Source organism: Tachysurus fulvidraco, chromosome 26, assembly GCF_022655615.1.
Source record: "Tachysurus fulvidraco isolate hzauxx_2018 chromosome 26, HZAU_PFXX_2.0, whole genome shotgun sequence".
In the NCBI taxonomy this organism is placed as follows: Eukaryota; Metazoa; Chordata; class Actinopteri; order Siluriformes; family Bagridae; genus Tachysurus; species Tachysurus fulvidraco.
In genome coordinates this window covers 2047357-2070392 of record NC_062543.1, presented here as the reverse complement: position 1 = coordinate 2070392, position 23036 = coordinate 2047357, and the positions used below count along the sequence as shown (strand labels likewise).

The window sequence follows — 23036 nt, the reverse complement described above, 5'->3', positions numbered from 1 at the left end:
ATTCTCTGTTGAAATGGATAAGATATAAAAAAAATGCAGCAAGTCATGTTACCGACAGCATAATCTCTTAAGGTTACAGCTTTATAGCTTAATGACCGCTCCGACGCTCTGATGCTGGAGACTCCTTCCGGGGGGAAAAAAAAAGAATTCCGAACCCTTTTAGGTGATAAAACAAATCCGTGTGCAGGCTGTTGCTATGGAAACCTGTAAAACCGAGAGCATCCAGGTACCTGGCCTAGTGTCTGAGATGGAAATGTGAATAAAGCGAGTTTTTAAAGAGCTGGAATTCGTCTCCATAACATTCGATTCAGTCCTTCCAAGCATCTGAAGCTGGACCGTTGCTCAGACTGTTACTCGATCTGAAAACAAAATTCTTTTCCAGATGGATAGTGAATAAAGGACCTTTTACAGTATGGATAACTGCGGAGGAATTGTGGAGGAATATAAAAGCACACCATGTACCTGACTGGTATGTTAATGAGTCTCCATTCAGGTTTTATAGAGTCGAGGAGGATTTCACTAGAGATCTTGTCAATAATAGCAACTCGAAATGAAAAGGTAAGATATGGTTTAAAGGGTCATCAGATTTTATGTTCAAGTCCAAATGACTTTCCCATTGCTCATTTATATATATATATATATATATATATATATATATATATATATATATATATATATATATATATATATATTAGTCGATTCCACATCTGGGTGATACTCCTGAACAACTCGTATGAGGTTACAGCGAACTGTCATGTACATCGCAGAGCCCCGAAATCTGAGCTCAATCATATAGTTTCATGTTCTCAAATTTTTTAGTTTTTCAACCATTTAAACAATAAATTGATGATTTGCTGGTAAATGGGATGAAAATATGCAAATGTGGTAATTCTGGCATATTTAGTATCACTGTTATTGTCATAGAGAGATTAAGGAAATTTTAATTCATTCATTTTCTACCGCTTATCCAAACTTCTTGGGTCACGGGGAGCCTGTGCTTACACACACACACTCTCATTCACACACACACTCACACACTACGGACAATTTTCCAGAGATGCCAATCAACCTACCATGCATGTCTTTGGACCGGGGGAGAAAACCGGAGTACCCGGAGGAAACCCCCGAGGCATGGGGAGAACATGCAAACTCCACACACACAAGGCGGAGGCGGGAATCGAACCCCCGACCCTGGAGGTGTGAGGCGAACGTGCTAACCATTAAGCCACCGTGCTCCCTGGAAATTTTAATGATTTATTTCATTGATTTTTTTTTTCCGGAAAATTTTTGATGATGTAACTTATTTGGCTTGTGGAAAAAAGTCCAAACTTTCCATGGGGGGTGAATGTGTTCAGCTGACATGGCCGAGTGAATGATATAAAACGTCTGTCATGAACTGTAACAGCTGACTTGTGAAAAAAGCAAACGGTTTCAGGAAATAATGCCGAAATGCCGTTTTTTTGTTATTTTTTAATGTTTATATTTTAAAGCAATACGGGCACAACCCACTTGCACTCCCAAACCTGTTTGTTCTTGTTTTCTTTAACACTCGATAATCGTCATATTCACGGCTGCTGCTTTTGTTTAATAAGAACACACTGTGTCCGTATCCTGCGTGTGAAATGCAATTAAAAAAAAACTTTATTTGTTTTCTATTAAAAGTTCTTTGTATTCGAATCAAAACTTCCCAGGTGTTTATTGTACATGTTTGGAGCGCAGACTTTATGCAACACCTCATAAGTCAGGCCACAGGCCGGGTCGTGCCTGGTTTATCGTGTTTAGCAATGCTCTTCGTGGAAGATCTATTTATAGCTGCTTAAGATGTATCAAAAGTTCAGTGATGAACATAAGGCTCCAGTCCTCCGGTTTCTCCGGGAACGGGTGAATCATCACCTTATCTGCCGTCTTTTAGGGGTTTTTTTTGGATGATGAGATTTTCCATTTGCTTGATTACACAAGGATTTTCATTGAAAAGAAGTAACCTGGTACGCTACGTTTGTTTTGAGCAAAACCAGAAAATGCATCTGTGTGAATGAAATACCGTTAGCAATGCTATCTTTACTGATTAGAAGCTGTGCTACAGAGCAGGCCGGGTTCTCCGACGGTGTAACACTTTACGCAAATGGAGATCTCATCGAAGGACGGCGGGTTGTGGGGGGGGGGGGGTGCCGGGTCGTCACCGATAGCACCGCTACACACCGGTACAGTGCATCCTGGTGTATCTCACAGCATTTCATGTGGGCGAGCATTCAAGTTTCACTATAGCTTCCTTTGATCTTTGGGGTTGTGCGATTGTTAAAAAAATAAAAGCAATTTCCTAAATGTGTAAAATTGTCAATTTTAAGTCTCTAGAACAAAAGTCCTCAAGGGTTGGGGGTTCGGGTCCCGCCTCCGCCTTGTGTGTGCGCCTTGTGAGCAGCCATTTATGCTGCAGCACCCAGGCAGCAGTTGGGGGGTTCGATGCCTTGCTCAAGGGCACCTCAGTCGTGGCCGGCCGAGACTCGAACGCACAACCTTAGGATTACGAGTCAGACTCTCTAACCATTAAGCCATGACTTGCCCCTGAGTGAATGAATGAATGAATGAATGAATACATTTAAATCCATTCGTATTTGGAGGCCTTCAGGATTTCAAGAGCACCACAATGGGTTGTCTTTGAAAAAACAAAAAAAAAAAAAAACAGTTTTAAGTAGAACCCGTCTAGAATCCATGGAAGGTATAAACAGGGTTCTCAAGATTTCCCGAGATCGAGGAGTCGCAGCCTCGATTGCACATCGCATGTTTCGTTGGTTTAACTAAGCTAAAATCAATACATCCGAAAATCCACTGCTTCTCCATATGGTTCATGAGCTTTCCTTCACCGCTAATGCTTTAAGAACAACATGTCCAGCATTGAGACCTGGTAATAAAAATAGGGAAAGGTGATAAAAAACTAAAGGCCCTGAAGAGCACAGGGGTGGAAATAAAACTGAAAACCACACAGCAGTTGAGAAAGCTCGGAAACGAGCACAGCGTGTTCTTGACTATCTTTTTGTTTTCCTATTCTTTCTCTGTATGGTGTTCAAGTCTTTTTTTAAGTGAAGGGCAGGAGGGTTGAGCTGGGTGGCTGAATGACACGCTATAGGGTCAAACCGTTCAAAGGTACATCCTGTAATCTAGAGGTTGTTTTTATAGCTTCCAAAGGCTAAATTATGACCCGTCTCGTTCCTCTCATAAAAGAGTGGACGAGAATGAACAACTTACGATAATCGATGGATGGAAAAAAGATGCAAAATAAATCAAACACAACCCACGTGTTGGCTTCACAACAGAGCTTTATGTTTGGCCAAAAAATCTGGACGTGTGTGTGTGTGTGTGTGTGCGTTTGATGGCAGTGGAAAGAAAATGGTATACAAGTTGTATTATGGCACGATATAATACTGTTTTTATCAGAACTTTGTGCTTAGCTCTTTCTCCGATAACAGGGATCTGTTTAACAGATGTTCTATGTACAGTAAATGAAGCTGAACAGAATTGGATGGTCAATAAGGAAACGGTATAATCTTAAACTGTGGATGGTAGCTGGATGCTAACTAGCAAACAATCAGGCTATCATCCTCTAGTTATGTGAGATTCTTTTCCGGCTAACTAGCAGAAACCTATCTTGTAGCCACGTTTAGTTCTTTAATAAATAATTCAAAGCTAACAAGGTCGATGCTAGCTACAGTAGCAATCTGGAAAGTAACTAGTAGAAATCATGCAATATTTGTTGTATAAGCTGCTTTAGTGTACTTTCATAAAACTGGATGGAAGAGCACTAACAAGCTTGATGCTAGCATAATATATTTAGCTACTTCATAGCATCCTGGTACCTAGCAATATGTTTACTGATTAGCAGGCAGCCATGTTACAGTATGATCCTGCATTTATGTGAAATTCTATTAAACACCGAAAGCTCAACACTGGCTAGCAGTAGCTATGTTCAGTTCTTTTATAATCTTAATAAAAGATCCTTAAAATCTATGTGGTGTCTAACAAGTTTGTTGCTGGCTAACAATCTGGAGGCTAACTGGCAGAAATCATGCATATTTTTTTTTTACATATTAGTAGCTCTATAATATATATCATGTTGGAAGAAAACTAGCAGGTTAGCAGGCAGGCGACCCTGATATCATCCGGTAATGTTTGATAATTTTACCGTGGCCCGATGGGGGTGGGGGGGTGGGGCATATACAATTAAATTGAAATTAATAATTTCAATTTAATAGTATTTAAACATGCCTTTTTAACTCACTACAACGCTAAATCAATGAGAACCCTGAGCTTGTTTCTTTACAACGAGACGGTTCCATCTGGGGTAACAGGAGACAATGACACCCAAAGTGTGTTACTTATGTCCAGTTTATTCCGTTGTTTTGTTTCGGTTGCCGTCACTGCAGAAATCCCCGCTTCACACAGATAGCATGTCGGACATGACGATAGGGATGTAAGTGCTGTGGTGACAATCTCAGGGTATTCCGCCATGACTTTAATCCAGAACACCAGCAGAGTTTCTAACTTTCTAACGACGTCTGTTTCGTGCTCATTTTTGCTAATTTGTGGGTTAAATTTGAGGAAACACAATATACACGTACACCAAGCACTGTTAAACATGACAAAGTACCGGTGAACAGAGAGAAGAGCGATACACACCTTCTCTCTCCACCAAAGCTACAACACCACTGCCGCTTGCAGCCGCTCGGCTCCAGACGTCACCTAAACCCGGCCCGATATCACGATATTTTGCGCATACGCGGTATTGGTGCGACTTTAGGTGACGTCTCTCAGCTCCCGGTTATTAACCTCTCGTCCATGGAAAGTCGCACAAACCCGAGAGAAATACACCACAGTAAATAAAATGGAAAAATTTAATGCTCCTTCGGCGGCCCGGTACCATTTGGTCCATGGACTAGTACCGGTCCGCGGCCCGGGGGTTGGGGACCACTGGTGTAAATGACCGGAATGCTAGCACTTGTTAAAAGTAGCACTCTCTTTGTATCTTATTCTATTTTATAAGTGTGGAACTCTGTATTATTTCAGTCAAGCAGAGGAACTGCATGATTCCTAACTAGCTTGAGTTTTACATCATACTTGGCTTCTTATTCTAGGGCTAAATGAGCACATTCTGTTACCATCTTTAGAACTAAATGAGCTATAAATTATAATTGGTCATCAGGTTTGATTTAAACTAACTAAATGGCTTTTTTACTGATCATGCGGCAGGATCTCGCACCGCTGAAATCATTAATCAGATCAGCAGATCAGGTGTTTAAGCACTAAAAAGGGTACAGGCGGTAATTTCACTCTTTTCAGTATGGCCTGCGTTACAGAGCTGGCCGTCTGTAAAGTCACATTCGCATCACAAATGCGAGATGCTCGCATTTTCACACAGTGGTCCAAGCCAACGGGTCCCGTCAGTGTCTCCGGCTTCCTGGATCCACATCCATCCCTGCGCTGGTCTGTCTAATTCACTGTGACCGTGTTATTCCTCATCGCAAAAGCCGGCGCTGCCGAGACCACAGTATGTTCGTGTTAATAAAAGCCAGCTGCACTTCTCCGTGCTGACGGAGGGAGAGGAAGAAAAGCTCTGCTCCAAACAAATAACATGGCTGCCATGAGCGAAAACACTCCAAACAGGATGTGGCCGTCACACGCACCAGAGCAAATATTTTGCCGAGTCACACTTGCTTAGGACGGAGAGACGCAGACAAAACAGACCCTGTCTTTTCTTTTCTTTTTTAGAGAGTCTGTTTTCACTGAGTCTTTTCATGGATTCTAGGTTGCCTTCTTTACCGAGTCTGTAAGCCATCACTTCAGGCGGTCGTGCAACGATGTGTAAATACGTAACAATTACGCAAACTCCGGGCTAGTTGGTGACTAGCTTGCTACCGCTTGTCAGTCAAACCGGGTTTGGATTGAGTTTAATTCCATTTCTTTTTGACTGCTTTTGATTGAACTCATATCGCTTCAGCCGGTTATCTTGCTACCTCGCGGCTCCGGCGTCTTCGGATGTTTCCTGAGCTGAATCGCACTGTTCTCCCAGTGTCTGTATGGCTCCCCGCTGGGTTCACTGGTCTCCTTCATATATTACCGCTGTTCATATCATTTTTAATGTAAATATGTCCAGGAACTTGTTCAAAGGATTCACATATCAAGAACTTACTTATAGAGGCTATCAGGTTCCAGGCACTTAAAGATGAGCGAGTAGATGATGGAATGAGGATGTTCTCCACTTTTTCTTCCAGGCACCACACATGCAGAACCCAATCCGGAGAACAGGTCATCGACTAGACTCAGGACTTCTCCTGCAACAGTCAGAAAATCAGCGAAAGAGAAAGAGAGAGAAAAAGAGAGAGAATGAGCAACAATACCACAAAACCAACTGTGAGAAACTGAAAAACATTAAAACATTGTTAATTGCGTTGTTGTGAACTCACCACACATGCTGTTGACTTGACTAATCACATGCATGCACGCAGAGACACCACATATTTCTTTCTTTTTTTTTTTTTTTTGTTAAATGACTGTAAATGTGTCTACTGTAAACAGGAGCCGACCACACGACATCTTCCAACTGCATACAGAGAAATAATGAGACGCTGACAAAACACTTCCCAGCACTACCCAAGAGGTGGATGAATTTTTCCAAAAGAAGCCAACAGTGAAAACATCTTGATTTGTGCAACTTTCCGCTCTTAGTAGGTAGCAGACGCGTATCGACGTTTTTTAACTAAACCCGTGCCAAAATACATATCGATATGGCGTGACGTGCCTGGGCTGGTTGTATGGACCCGGGGAGCGGTTTCATAAAAATGGGTTGCAGAAGGGGGAGGTCTAGAGTAAATGAAAAAAAAAAAAAAACATGAAGGGTCTTAGCGAATGAATGATATAGGCACTTTCCCAGAAGGGAGTCTGTATTTAAAGAAAGCTTCCCGCACGCATACCAACACCTCAGGAATGCCCGAGCCAAGATCTCTTTTCCTAAGGTCCCAAAGCTGTTAGGGTTCTCTCTGGGGCCACCACATCTCACGGACTTTTGTATATTTTACAGACTTGACATTAATTAAATAGAAAACAATGGAACGGCAGCTTCACCTCAGACCACAGCACGACCCATGCTGACTCATTCAAATGATAGAATGCCTTGAATTCATGCATAGTTTCCTCTCTTCCAAGAAATCCAAATATCTCGTGTTCTATACGATATGATATTCCAGCCACACTCCGGGCATCGCCGGCGGCGAATATATACGACTCCGTATGTTATATTCAGAGTACAAATGGTGGAGGGGTTAAAGAAGGTCAAAGCAAGAGACACATAATGCATAATGGTTATATACCGGATCAAGCACACCTTCTCGATTCTCATCTCGATTCCTAATTTTTTTTATTTACAGAATCAGTCTCTGGTGTCGGCGTATTTGTGACAGTCAGAGATAAAACTGTAAGTTTTCCACCATGGGAAAGTCTTCAGTTCTGGATAAGGAGATAAGATAAACGACAGAACACAGACAGACAGAGGATTAGGGGACGATAGAGAACGACTGTATATAGTTATAGTTGCTGTTACGTAAGCAGATTGCTGTCATAGTGAATGATTGAGTTTGAGGAGTTGACTTTCGGGATTCGGGATCGTATTATCGAATTGAACGCATGTGAAAGAAACATAACACAAAGTCGTAATTACTCAGGATTCTTCTTTGATATATATATCAATATATTATTATTATTATTATGTATTTTAATATTTAATATTACAATATAATATGTAAGGGGGGACACGGTGGCTTAGTGGTTAGCACGTTCGCCTCACACCTCCAGGGTCGGGGGTTCGATTCCCGCCTCCACCTTGTGTGTGTGTAGTTTGCATGTTCTCCCCGTGCCTCGGGGTTTCCTCCGGGTACTCCAGTTTCCTCCCCCGGTCCAAAGACATGGATGGTAGGTTGATTGGCATCTCTGGAAAATTGTCCGTAGAGTGTGTGTGTGTGTGAGTGAATGAGAGTGTGTGTGCGCCCTGTGATGGGTTGGCACTCCGTCCAGGGTGTTCTCGGGTCACGGGGAGCCTGTGCCTATCTCAGGCGTCATCGCGCATCGAGGCAAGATACACCCTGGACGGAGTGCCAACCCATCACAGGGCACACATACAATGAATGAATATAATATGTAATAGTAAACTTTGATCAAGATGTTTGTGTAGACTCTAGCTAGCTAATAGCACTAGTTGGGTAGTCGGGTTGTTTTAATAGTTTTATTCGATCAGTTTTTATTCTGTTTCATTTCAAAAACTCAGAGCTTCCGTTCACGTTTTCTTCGTTTGCAACTGTAAAATCAAATAAAAGCAGAGGTTCCCTAATAAAATATCATCTTGTTAAATCTTATAAATGAAAAGTAAAAGGCAACCTAAACCTTAACTCTTCATATGATTTGGCTCATATAAATCCCTCTGGATTTGCAACTGTGAGGTCCTGTTTCTGCTAAATCAGTACACTGTCAGTTCACACTTCCCTCTCTGTACATTTCTGTGGAAGGAGGATTTACATGGGAGATGGATCTCTGACAGAAGCCACATAGTCTTGGCAGAAAGAAAAATAAAACGTCCCTCTGTTTTTGATGTAGTCCAGGCCGACCGCTCTTCGGACTTGCGTAAACACACGGCTGCTATGATTCTACCATCCGTGTGGCCTCGGCCCGAAGACCGCGAGGGCTCACGGGAGAATTTATGGAACGTATCGACTGTTACATCTCGTTTGTTTGGTTTCTTTGCACCCGTGCACCCGGGAGCTTGTGGGGCTGCCTGGTTCGTGTTAACTGTTAATCGTGCTGCAAAAGTGCTCGGAGTTTACAGAAAGTCGTCGGAGGCCCGCCGAGTCGCACACGTTAGCCTGAGATCATCTAAGTGACACTTTTATTACTTCTTTCCTCCTTCTGTGGAGTTAGCGCAGGCTACGAAAACATTAGAAGCAAAATTGCAATCACGCCAAATCAACCCCCCGAGTCGTGCTTGTTTTCACAGAGCGTCTGCAGTTCTTTTTCCTTCTGGGATTAACAGTGACGGATGGGTCAAGAGGCACTTCAGGCCGAACGCGATATGACGCTGGCACAAGAATGTCCGGAATGTGGCCACAGAGCCAAAACTCGGCAGCTTCCTGACAGCTTTATGCAGAGAAGGAGAGAGGGGCCACGCCGAAGGGAGAAAGAGAAACCCAAAGACTTCGAAAAGAATCCTGTGGGGCGAAAAGGTGGAAAGGAAGACTGGAGACAAATAATTTAGTTTGAAGGGTTATGTTTCTGGATGCGGTCTGGATTGAAATCACATCTTTGTGTGTTTTGATAATCAGAATAAATCAACGGTTGGTCTGCGACTGGGAAGAGGGCAGGGCAGACCAGTTGTCTGGTGTCTTTCAGGTTCTCGCTCCGAATTATCACATAATCCAGAGATGGTAAAGTGGAAATAAGGATAGAAACGAGTTAACGAACCTTAAATCTTTCACCGGTCATGCACCACTGATGCTCAACTGCAATCTTTCAACGAAGGCATATTAACTTCTATGTTCTGTTAAAACGAGCCGTTTCTTTCTTTTCTTGCTTTCGGGAGAAGGAAAATCCAAAGAAATGATGCTTAAGTGGAACGATATTACAAATTATTTTTCCTAAATCAAGCGTTATGAGCTTGGCTCTGTAGAGCACAAATTAAAGACGATATTCAGAGTTATTGAGTAAAAAAGAAAAATGTGGAATAAAGATATTAAAAAGAATTTATTCATCATTTTATACCACCGGTTTCTCTGAGGACGTCGAGGTAAATCGAATACTGTTTATATTGCAAAGATACACATACATACACTCACTACACTCACTCACTACGCGTTTTATTGGGAAACACTATTCTAATTCTGGCTAAGGCTTCATTTTGCTTATTTTTCAAAACTGCCTTGATGGCTCTTGGCATGGTTTCCACAAGATGGAAGAACATTCAAGAACATTCCTAAGGTTCTGGTCCATCTGATTCATGCAGATTTTTCAGGTGCACCTTCATGCCGTGAATCTTCCATACGACCACATATCAAAGGTGATCTGGCTTCAGATCTGGTGAATGCGAAGAAGGTTGAAGAACCCTGCGCTATAAACCGCATAGAGACGATTTCTGCTCTGTGACATGGTGGATTATCATCATCATCATTCGAGATGTACGCATTAGAAGATGATAAAAAGTCATGTAAGATGCACACACTGAAGCCATGATTGAGGGGTTGGGATGAACAGGCTAGTGACGTGATGTGACGTACGGCTAAGTACGGTGACCCATACTCAGAATTCGTTCTCTGCATTTAACCCATCCAAAGTGCACACCCACACACAGCAGTGAACACACACACTGTGAACACACACCCGGAGCAGTGGGCAGCCATTTATGCTGTGGCGCCCGGGGAGCAGTTAGGGGGTTCGGTGCCTTGCTCAAGGGCACCTCAGTCGTGGCCGGCCCGAGACTCGGACCCACAACCTTGGGTTACGAGTCAGACTCTCTAACCATTAGGCCACGACTTGCCTAATGGTTGACATGACTAGGCTGAAAGTGTGCCAACAAAACATCCCCCACACCATTACACCACCTCCACCAGTCTGGACCGTTGACACAATACAGGTCGAGTCGATGGATTCATTACTCTACAATCTGTGAGCCTCAGGAGAAATAGTGATTCATCCGACCATGCTAGATTTTCCCAGTCTTTACCTGTCCAGTTTGAGTGATCGTGTGCCACATCAGCCTCAACTTCCTGTCAAAAGAACCCAACGTGATCTTCTGCTGTTGCAGCCCTGTCCACCTTAATGTTCAGTATGGTGGTGGTTATTCTGAGATGCCGAGATCAGACTTACTGTAGCCTTTCTGTTAGTCCCCACCTGGCCATTCTGGCCATTCTCTGCTGGCCACTGGATGTTATTTTCTTTAATGCTCTATTCTGAGTAAAATCCAGAGACTGCTTTGTGTTATAGAAGCAGAATGTTTGGCACTAAATAAGTGCAAAATTATGTTACTCAGTGATGTTATCACCACCATGTTTCACAATAACGATCGTATTCTCGGGTTCTTGTGGCCAGAAACTTTCATTCTGGAGTTATACGGTCAGATAAACCTTTTCCACATGTTTCCTAATTCTCCAATCACAATTGCACATAATTCAGTGCTTTGTGAACAGGTCCTGTGAACAGGATGGTTGGTTTAGTCCATCTGAGCTCTGGATCTCTTCAGCTACTTCAGAGATATGTCTCCTGGTTTCTTCTGATTAATGCCCTTGGTGGATGGAGTTGTGCTAGTCCCGTATCTTATCCGTGTTTTAATAATGGATTCAATGTCACTCTGAAGTTCATGCGGTTCAAATTTGGGTGTATGTGTTTAGAGCCAAAACCTGACTGATGCTCTACAGAGTGTTATGTCCTCATGTGGAAATGTTTAAGCGCAGTGAAAACTTATACGAGTCACTTTATACACGTTAATACTGTAGCTCTCACAACAGGTACAGTTCTTTTTCATTTATTCATTCGTTCATTTTCTACCGCTTGTCCGAACTACCTCGGGTCACGGGGAGCCTGTGCCTATCTCAGGCGTCATCGAGCATCGAGGCAGGAGACACCCTTGACGGAGTGCCAACCCATCACAGGGCACACACACTCTCATTCACTCACACACAGAGTTGCCTCCTACCATGCATGTCTTTGGACCGGCGGAGGAAACCGGAGTACCCGGAGGAAACCCCCGAGGCACGGGGAGAACATGCAAACTCCACACACACAAGGCGGAGGCGGGAATCGAACCCCCGACCCCGGAGGCGTGAGACGAACGTGCTAACCATAAGCCACCGTGCCCCCCCCCCCCAGTCTTTTTTTATTAATTTATTATTATTTCCCAAAACATGTCCTCGTGTATGTTTCGTCTTGGCCAGAAATGGTTTCATGGGTGATTCTGTGTAGAATTATATAATAATTTCATTTGTTAAAAAAAAAAGTTCTCTTTCTGTCTTTGCTTACTTTCCATAAACAGATTTTTTTTACAGAATGTACGAATCGATTTCTTATTCTTACATTCCGATATTGAAATGTTAATCCTCAGACTTTGTGGAAGTGCTGGAAGGTGATAAAAGAGGTAAGAACATATTTTTGGCGTGCCACTGTTTCCGAAACAATGCTATTGAACAATAATACGCATGGGTTCTGGCGACTAGGACCGACTGGACGAGTGAAATTCCAAGTGTGGGTTTTTTTTTTATTTCCCCAGTGAATCCAGGATTCCTCCACTCCAACACGGACTGACGCAACACTGATTCCAGCACAGTTTTTGACAAACTTACAAAACCTCGATTCTCTACAGAGGAGCAGTAGAAGTTGGAGGACAGAAAAGTACTAATGGGCCAAAAAACAGCTTGCCTCCATCTTTTTCTTCGTAGTGTTGATTTAATATAAATCAATTCAAAGTTTTCTTCATTGCCATGATTTTGACTGCTTTGCACTTTTTGCCAAAGGAATTATATGAGTTTATATAAGAAACACAGAGCTTCTCTTCTCTTTTCGTTTTTTTCCCCGTCGCTTCTCTTCTGTCGGGGAGAAGGGAGGAGGAGGAGAGGAGAGGAGAGGAGAGGAGAAGGGAAGAGGGGAGGAGAGGAGAGGAGAAGGGAAGAGGAGGGAGGAGAGGAGAGGAGAGGGGAGGGGGGAGGCGAGGAGAGGAGAGGAGAGGGGAAGCGGAGGAGGAGAGGAGAGGAGAGGAGAGGAGAGGAGAGAGAAGAGGAGGGAGAAGAAGAGAGGAGAGGGGAGGGTGGGGAGGAGAGGAGAGGAGAAGAAGGGAAGAGGAGGGAGAGAGGAGAAGGGAAGAGGAGGGAGGGGAGGAGAGGAGAGGAGAGGAGAGGAGAGGAGAGGAGAGGAAGGGAGGAAGAGGAGATGAGAAAGGGAAGAGGAGGGAGGAGAGTAGAGGAGGGAGGAGGAGAGGGAGGAGAGGAGAGGAGAGGGGAAGGGGGGAGGAGAGGAGAGGAGAGGAGAAGTGAAGAGGAGGGAGGAGAGGAGTAGGAGAAGGAAGGGAGGAGGAGAGAGAGAGAGGAGAGGAGAGGAGAGGAGAGGAGGGAGGAGAGGAGGGAAGGGAGGAGAGGAGAGGAGAGGAGAGAAGAGAATGTGAAGAGGAGAGGAGAGGAGAGGAGAGGAGAGGAGAGGAGAGGAGAGGAGAGTAGGGAAGGGAAGAGGAGAGGAGAGGAGATGAGAAAGGGAGAGGAGGGATGAGAGGAGAGGAGATGGGTAGGGGGGGGAGGGAGAGGAGCGGAGAGGGGAAGTGTAGTGATGAGATGAGAGGATAGGGGAATGAAGAGGAGGGATTATCATTATAGGTGGAGGGTGGGAGGAGATGAAGGTAGATGAGAAGAATGGGAAGAGGTGGAGGAGCGTAAGAAGGTCAGGAGGAGGTAGTGATATTATATTATAGGCTAGTAAGTGAAGGCATCTTCTATTCGTCTATATTATAGGCGTATTAGGATTGATTATTCTATACATTGATCTTCTCTTCTCTTCTCCTTTCATCTTCTTTCTTCTCTTCTCTTCTCTTTTCATTTTTTCGTCGCTTCTCTTCTCTTCTCCTTTCATCTTCTTTCTTCTCTTCTCTTCTCCTTTCATCTTCTTTCTTCTCATCTCTTCTCTTTTCAGATTAAAATTTGTATCCCTTCTAGCCATGGATAGAACAGAATTACATACTATTTCTCCAGGATCTTGGACATACAGAAGTTTTGGTTAATGACACAGAGAAAAATGGTTTAGGGCTTCATTTCTAGGACTTATGGTTTAGGGCCTAGTGTTTAAAGCTTAAGATTTGGGACTTAGGGTTTAAGGCTTAAGAGCTAGGGTTTAGAGATTGAGGTTTCAGAGTTAGGATTTAAGGCTTAAGGGTTAATAGTGAGGGTTTTTATGGCATAAGGTTTAAGTGTAACAGTTTAGGTCTTGAGGTTTAGGAGTTAAGGTTTAGAAATGACACTGTAGAGTAGAAGTGTAAAATTGCTAGTTGTTATGTAGGTAGCTTCATTGTCTTGTTAATGTTTTGAAACAATGAAAAAAAAATGAAAAAAAATAAATAAAAAAAGTATCCCACTTTGTTCCCAAAAGTAGGACACTTTGCCACATCAATGTAGGACACTTCATTCGCTCAAGGTAGAAAAATTCACCCATTAAACACTTTTCTTCCAAGAGTAGACGTCACACCCCTTCAAAGGTAGGACACTTCGATTCCGAAATATAGGACACAGCAGCCACCTAAAAGTAAGACCCTTCATCCTTACGTTAACCTCTGAAGGTATGGCCTTTATCCTAAAATGTAGGACACATAAATTCGCAAATATAGGACATAACAACCTTCCAAATATAGGACACATCACCCTTCAAATATAGGACACATCACCCCCCAAATATAGGACACTTCACCCCCCAAATATAGGACACATCACCCCCCTATTTTAGAACACTCCACCCTAAAATAGGGGGGTGGAGTGTTCTGAAATAGGGGGGTGATGTGTCCTATATTTGGGGGGTGAAGTGTCCTATATTTCACCCCCTATACTTCACCCCCAAATATAGGACACTTCACCCCCCCAAATATAGGACACTTCACCCCCCCACATATAGGACACATCACCCCCCTATTTTAGGACACTCCCCCCAAATATAGGACACTTCACCCCCCCATTGTAGGACAATTCAACCCTCAAATGTAGAACAATTCACCATCCAAATATAGGGCACTGCAATCCCTAAATATAGGACACTTCACCCTGCAAATTTAAGACACTTCACCCCTAATTGTAGAATACATCACCCCCAAATGTAGGACAATTCACCCTCCAAAAAACCCCCAGCAAGGTGTCGTTTCTCTCCAAATCTACCCAAAGATGTTGGACACTTAATCCCCAAAACATTGCCCCCAAAAAGTATAACACATTTCTTGAAATAGAACTCTTAACCCAAATGTAGGGCACTATTCAATGAAGTAGACAACAGTTATCATAAATCAAGCATCGCGTTAGTTCAGGCAGGCCACGCAGTAAGCTGCATCAGCTGCTAATCAGCTGTCCGCAAGGTGCACCAATCCGGCACGACTTCCTCATTTCTCTCCTTTAAATCCTCGCCTTCGAGCGCACCTGCGCATCGCCGCTGCTGCGATCCGACACCCTCCTCCGTCCCTGACTCCTCCAGCCAGAATCTGTCGCCAGCGTCGATTAATTCTTCACGTAAAAAAATTCGCACCTCGCGCAATTTCGGTTCTGATTCTGAGCTGTAATGGGGGGTCTATTCATTCTCCAGCGCTGCCTCCCCACCCCGTCCATGCATGCGCATGTGCAGGCACGTGGGAAAATTCTCCCAGAACAGAACCATTCCGCCAACACTAACTGTATGCTCGCTAACCTTCATTTACGAAGTGGTACGAACCATGAACAATGGTTTTTGTCTGATTCATATATTGTGTGTGTGAGACGTGACGTACGGCTAAGTACGGTGACCCATACTCAGAATCTGTTCTCTGCATTTGACCCATCCAAAGTGCACACACACGCACACACACACACACAGCAGTGAACACACACACAGACCGTGAACACACACCCGGAGCAGTTGGCAGCCATTTATGCTGCGACGTCCAGGGAGCAGTTGGGGGGATTCAGTGCCTTGCTCAAGGGCACCTCAGTCGTGGTATTGCCGGCCCGAGACTCGAACCCACAACCTTCGGGTTACGAGTCAAACTCTCTAACCATTAGGCCACAACTTCCACAATTCCTGCTAAAGTCAAATTCTATGCACCACTTTTAAATGAACTGGACACAGTCAAAAAGAGATTTAATCACTCATTCATCTGCATCACATTCGCTTGGAAAGCACCGCCAGCACAATCCCAGCTGAACTCATTCACTCGACCCAAGATGCCATCATCACATCTATAATCTGAATAGAAAACAAATAAAGATTTAATCTACATACATCTAACATCTGCTCATCGCTCTCACCAGCTCAGGAGCCCTGCGATTCACATGACGTCGGTTTGACTTTCTAAAGCCTTTAACAGAACGCTCTCGGCATCTCTGGGATCACGATGGCAGCCACAGATGTATGTGAAGTTTGCAATGTGGCTCTGCGGGGCCTGGTACCTCTCAGCCAGGCCTGTCAACATAAACGACATGCACCGTGCAGCTGGTGGAGATTAGGAGAGAAATTCTTTTCACTGAAAAGGCATATCGCGTGATCCAGAGTTAACAGTGCGATCAAAACCTCATGGAAATTGAGAGGTGACCTCTCAGAAAGTATAAGCAGAGAAGGAACAAATCACAGCCTGTACTGTGGGAGATGCCCAAATCTCCTCTTTCACTCTGGATATACTGTAGAGGTATTCTATCAGCATCTGGCTTAAAGAGGAACTGGCTTGATGTTTCATACAGTATATATCTTACAGGCAACACCACAAATAAGAGAGATAAGGTTTACTGGAGCAGAAGCAGCACTGTTACACGATTACAGGACCTGAAATGAAAACTCCTGACAAAAGTACTCACAATGTAATTAAATGTGATCTAAACAGGTAGGGGCACGATGGCTTAGCGGTTAGCACGTTCGCCTCACACCTCCAGGGTTGGGGGTTCGATTCCCACCTCTGTGTTGTGTGTGTGGAGTTTGCATGTTCTCCCCGTGCCTCGTGGGTGTCCTCCGGGTACTCCGGTTTCCTCCCCCGGTCCAAAGACATGCATGGTAGGTTGATTGGCATCTCTGGAAAATTGTCCGTAGTGTGTGAGTGTGTGAGTGAATGAGAGTGTGTGTGTGTGCCCTGCGATGGGTTGGCACTCCGTCCAGGGTGTATCCTGCCTCGGTACATTTTATACAAAACAAAACAAGTTAAAGTTTTTTTTTAACGATTTCTCATAGATTATTTAAAAAATGACTCCTATATATATATAGTTTAACGTCATTTAGTCGGTTCAGAATTAACGATCGTAGAAGATTATATTTGCCCCGGCGTGCCAGACAAGCTGTTACAGAAGGGCAGTGATGGCTCAACTGGTTAAGGCTCTGGGTTGTTGATCGGAGGATCGGGGTTCAAGGCCCAGCACAGCAAAGCTGCCACTGTCGGGCCCTTGAGTAAGGCCCTCAACCCTCCCTGCTCCAGGGGCACTGTATCATAGCTGCCCCTGCACTCTGACCTCCTCAGTTGGGGTATGTGAAGAAAAGAATTCCACTGTGCTGTAATGTATATGTGGTGATAATAAAGGCTTCTAGGCTTCTACAGTCGGTATATCCCTGTAAATGAGCTGTTACTATAGAAACAATTAACCTACGATCTGCCTTGCTGTCGGATCCGTTATCCGAGCCTCTGTTATACGACATTAATCAACACCTTCTCACCGATTAGCATCTTCCTCCGTGACACTTTGTGCGGTAATTAATCAGACGTACATGCTTTCTCTAGTGCGCGATCCTCGGACAGACCCGACCGGGCGAAAATAATGTGCTTTCTGATGAGTCCAGCTCTCGCAAAGCAAACTTTCAGAGCTGAAAAGTCTGATTCCCATACACAAGTTTACACAGAGCTTCTATAACCGATTACCATAACTCAGTAGGATCCACACCGATTCCAGCCAAAAGTCTGAATGAATGAGTGAGTCACTTTGACTGAATGTGATTTCTTCATCTTTTGCCTCCAAACAAAACACAAACTGACAAAACACGAGAAATTTCCTCTAAATCACACCACAATACCACTTCCTCCCTTTTTTTTGTCATTTGTTTTGGACAGTGCTGCTCTCAGACTCTTTAAATGTTTCGAAACGTCAAGACATCGTTTCGTTTCTTCTTTTAGTTTTCTCCAAAATTTAGGCATGTCAGTACTAACTAAGAATTTAATGCCTTGGTTATTTTGCTACCGATAAAATGGTCGTATTCTGTAAATCTTAAACAGTATATGCTAAATGCTAAATGCTGTAAATGTAAACATGCACCATCACGTTTCCTTCGACAAGCAGATTTTTTCATGCTAGTGTATTCTTTTTTGTTGATATCTATATCATGACTATGTGCGATCATGTGGGCACTGGATGTTGATCGAGCCAGAAACATTATAGGCCACTGAAACCAGACCTTTTCCACTGTCAAGGTGCTTGAACCTTACACCATACAGTAAATGGGCTAGAACTTAAAATCAAAGACGAGAAGGGATGGATGTGTCATTTTCTTTAGGTATAAAGATATAAAGTAGTGTGGGGCAAGTCGTGGCCTAATGGTTAGTGAGTCTGACTCGTAGGCCTAAGGTTGTGGGTATGAGTCTCTTGCCGGCCACGACTGAGGTGCCCTTGAGCAAGACACCGAACCCCCCCCAACCTGTTCCCCGGGTGCCGCATAAATGGCTGCCCACTGCTCCGGGTGTGTGTTCACTGTGTGTGTGTGTGTGTGTGTGTGTGTATGTGTGTGTGTGTGTGTGTGTGTGTGTGTGTGTGTGTGTGTGTGTGTGTGTGTGTTCACTGCTGTGTGTGTGCACTTTGGATGGGTTAAATACAGAGAACAAATTCTGAGTATGGGTCACCGTACTTAGCCGTATGTCACGTCACGTCTAATTTCTCTAATTTCAATTCAAGTTTATTTGTATGCAGAAAGAAGGAGAACCAAGAGACCCTGGATCTGCGAGGCAGAATCTCTCCACACTGCACCACCATGGGTGAGGGAAACATGAGGAGAAAGTTAACCCATATCGATCAATGCCTAGTCATTGCACCTCCTGGGGCATCCCCATACATTCCCAAGATAACTGTGAGATCAGCCTTCCAGGGTTCTGTTCCCAGTGGGATGTACAAGGTGACATCCATGTAAGGTGCATAAATCATTAAAACCGGTTCCTCTTGAGTCAGAGACCCCCGTTCTCAAATATCCATTCCAAAAGATTTTATTATCACTTGGTGTTTACATTACAAACTTTACAATCCTGTGTTTTGAGGTAGACCGGTGGAGCAGCATCGGTTTGCCCCTAACATCCGTACTGAGTCAAGGGGGTTTCTATAAAGTCACATAGGGAGTACACCATTAAATTTCAACAAACGTATCCATCACTTCACATCTACACGTGAAAAAAAGCTAGCTTGTAGGCTAGCGTTATTGCTTTGTCAGATTGCAGACCTCCATGAACCCCGAGACCCTCAGAGCTCTTTGCTCAACGGTGGCGGTCTGATGAAAATGTTGGCTTGGGACTTTCAGTGTCTGATTCTAAGGGCCCTATGGGTCTGTTCTCACCTTCAGCATGGAAGTACAGTAAAAACAGAAATAGTAAACCATCTGTACATCTGGGCCTGACATTACAGCATACTTAAGATGAAGGAGCAGAAGGTCGTGTCCTTTGAGACTTGTCTGACTTGAGGCTTCAGATCAGGTCACAGGTCAGACCTCCGTGACAGAAAGGATGGAATGAAGAAACGGCGATCGCATCGATATCGGACCACGGCTTCACGTTCAGAGAAGACGTAAAACGTTAACACTGAGGGTGGGTGATCCATCGTTCTCAGAATATTCAGTATTCCAGACATCCAACGGTGCCAGATCGAGTTACTACGGTAAGACAGATTTTTCCCGTGATATGCAAGCTCGTGCAATAATTTGTCCCCTTGTATCACACCTGGAGATCATGCCTGACATTCATTTGTCTCTAGGATCCGACTTCAGACTGTGCCGTCCCTACGTCTGTCTTGGCCAGATGGAGAAGGGCGCGATGGCCTCTGTGAACTTCCTACAAGAAATCCATCATGCAACCTTCTGGTGATATAAATGGCACAGAGAAGTGCTTGATCTCCACACGGCTCTGTGTCTCGGGACCTTTAAATAACCTGCAAGCCTGAGCATACGGAAGCCTTGTCGATCCTCTGGTGGAAGAGCACCCATCTGTTTTTGTGTGTAGTGACACGATAAATTAACATGTTCTCTCTTCTTACGTTTCGGAAACCTCCGTCAGACGACCGCAGCGCTGCAGGAGGCTATGATGTTTTATATATTTTTTTAAGATCTAGGTATGTCTTCCATCATGTTTGGTGCATATGCATCTTTTTTATGGGCTTCCTAAGCTGGCAGCTCCATCCCCTATTAAACTGTCAGCACTCTCTCAACCTTCCGCGCACCTGAGTGACGGCTTCCTCGAACACCCTTTCCTTCACCCTTAGATTATTCTCGAAGGTTTTTACACAAACTAGATGCCGAATATACGGTATGCCGACACGCTTGGACGAGCACGGCGTCTCACAACGTCGAGGAATATTAATTAATTATGACACGCTCGTAACAACTTTTATTTTGGGAACGCTAACCCGTACCCGACAAGGAGGATGAGGAGGAGATCTGTGAGTACCCGACAAGGAGGATGAGGAGGAGATCTGTGAGTACCCGACAAGGAGGATGAGGAGGAGATCTGTGAGTACCCGACAAGGAGGCTGATTTTTACTCGAGGAGATCTGTGAGTATCGAAACAGGACGAGATTCTAAGCTTGTGTTTTTTTGTGCCAGCTTTAGGTCAGTGCTGTGGCTGAGGTCAGTGCTGAGTCATTATTTGGCCATCATTCTTTTTTTTAGGGGGAGATGTGAGGTCACTTTAGTCTCCTGCTCTGCTCCGTGAAGGTCAAGTCAGGCGAAAGGCTCCATTGTTACTCAGGAAGTAACAAATGACTGTATCTGCTTTTTATTTTTGCTTCTTCATGTGAATAGAAGAGACGTAGTATGGATACGATCCGTGATCGTTATACACTAATAATCTTATTAATCTCAAATTAATCACAGATCTGAATCATCTGGGACGTCGAGTTGTTACATTGTCCCATTACACAACAACCTAATTAGCGTTTATTCGTCTCGACGCGCAGCTAACGACGTCATTTTTTAATAAGAGAAACGTCTCTTGCTTTCGGTTGGTCGGAAATGAGATTTTCACGAGAACTTTCTGGGTGGAGTCCCGCTGCCGACCTAATTCAAAACTGGGAATGATTTAAAATACATAAATACAACCAAGCAATAAAGGTCTGCTGGCCTGCGACCTTTATGAAGCGCTGTAAATTTGGAACATATTCATATGCCATACGAGTTAATTAGCCGATGGTCTGCCGTCATAACGCCACAGAGAAAGTGCCGAACCCGGTGACCTCATCTGACGCTGAATTGGACTTGACTGGCATTACATCACTGCATGTGTGTGGCATTTGGCAGCGAGAACGGTTAACACCGTGAGTGCTGTAACCGTAACTGACTTCTTTTTTCGGTTGCAGTCATGTAGACGTACATCTTGACTCGAGGATGTGTGCGTGAAAGAGAAGCGTCTCTGTGTTCTATAGGTGTGTGTCAGAGAGACGGAAAGAGAGCGTAAACAAGAGCGACTGATAGAAAGTGTGTGTGTGTGTGTGAGAAAGAGAGTTGTGTGAGTGTTCTTGGCACCCTGCCTGCTCTCCAATCTGCTGATGGCTCTGCTCGTGACGCCGGGAGAAGCAGTAGCCATTTTTAGCGATGAGGTCATCCTTAATTAAGCAAACAAAGGCGGGCAGCTGAGGCACTCCAATCCGTTATCTCCACTCATCCTCAATGACGGCCCTTTATCTCCTTCTAATTGAATCGAGCCCTGGAGCTCGGCTTCGGCGAGTCGCGTCGGCACTCGGGGATCGCGCACTACACACAAGTCATGTTGGGATTGTTGCGTAAACAAAAGGCAGGTGTCCGCCCCAGTGTCTGTGTGTGTGTGTGTGTGTCTGTGTGTGTGTGTGTGTCCATGTGTGTAAAAGAGAGAGAGAGAGAAAGAGAGAGTGAGTCAGGGGACAGTGAAGGATCATCGATAAGCCAGGGAAGATGAAGTGGAGATGAAAATAAAAAAGATCAAATGCCGCGCCGCCACTCGTTGTCACACTGCAGAGCTGTGAGATGACATCATCGGCATGTGGTGGCCAGAACCGGCGCTTTCTCCCTCTCTCCCTCCCTCCCTTAGTCTCACTTTCTCTGTCGTTCTCTCTCTGTCCTTCTTTCCTTCTGCATTTCTCTCCATCCCAAAATCTCTCTTTTTCTCTCTCCCTCCCTCCCTCCCTCCCTCCCTCCCTCCCTCCCTCTATCTCTCTTTCTCCATCTGTTTCTCTTTTCACATATTTCTTTCTTTCTTTCTTTCTTTCTTTCTTTTTTCCCTGTCTGTCTCTATCTTTGGTTCTCTCTCTCCCTCACACACACTTTCCTTTCCTTTTTATCCTTAATTAGTGAATGTTGAAGAGGAACTCATTTGATCTATCGCAAGAAGAACAGCCTGTCTATCCAACACACACACACACACACACACACACACACACACACACACACACACACACACACACACACACACACACACATTTACACACACTTTAAACTGGCTGTAAATTACTAATGAGCCTTGAAGCAGCATCAGCTACATTGAGGCAGTTTACTGCAGAGAGGATTTAAAGTGCTCAGGTTAATGTCCTGTTTTATAAACACACTGTTGTCATGTCATGTCATGTGTATAAAGTTTCATTATAGAAACTGTACTAAAAGATACAAGTCAAAATTCATAATGAATCTCTGATACACTCGTTTTTTCTCCCTATTCCATCACTAGATTCTGCCTGACACGTGACATGAAAACGTTAAAACATTTCCTCTATCACAAATTTACATTTTGCTCACAGGAGATCTCAGTGTGTCCAGAAGACACCACCAGGCCCCACCGGGCCAACAGCTTTCCCACTTACAGACGAAGCACCATTATGCTCTGCTGGAGGTCTTTCGACACCGGGATTTGGAGACTCACGATATCTGCTGCTTTAATGCAAGTATCTCGATGGATGACGACGAGACGACGTCGGCGTACGAGCGTCGGCCAAACGAGTCGTGGAGGATTATGGCACGTGTCATCGTTCGTTCAGAAAATCCCTCTTTCTTCGTACGTACTTAGAAGTCCACTAAATTAGTTAGCTTAATTTAAAAAAGTTCTCTTTTCTGGCAAC

At 44.2% G+C, this 23036-nt stretch overlaps 1 protein-coding gene across 2 annotated transcripts in view; it reads right to left on the bottom strand.

The window, feature by feature from the left end:
• The window catches only part of LOC113636578 (astrotactin-2-like), a 369910-nt gene that overhangs the window by 18157 nt on the left and 328717 nt on the right, over window positions 1-23036 (bottom strand). For both annotated transcript variants that reach the window (XM_047809140.1, XM_047809141.1), the window contains one exon: window positions 6182-6323. In XM_047809140.1, the coding sequence (XP_047665096.1) occupies window positions 6182-6323 (142 nt within the window). The remainder of the gene's footprint in view (window positions 1-6181; window positions 6324-23036) is intronic.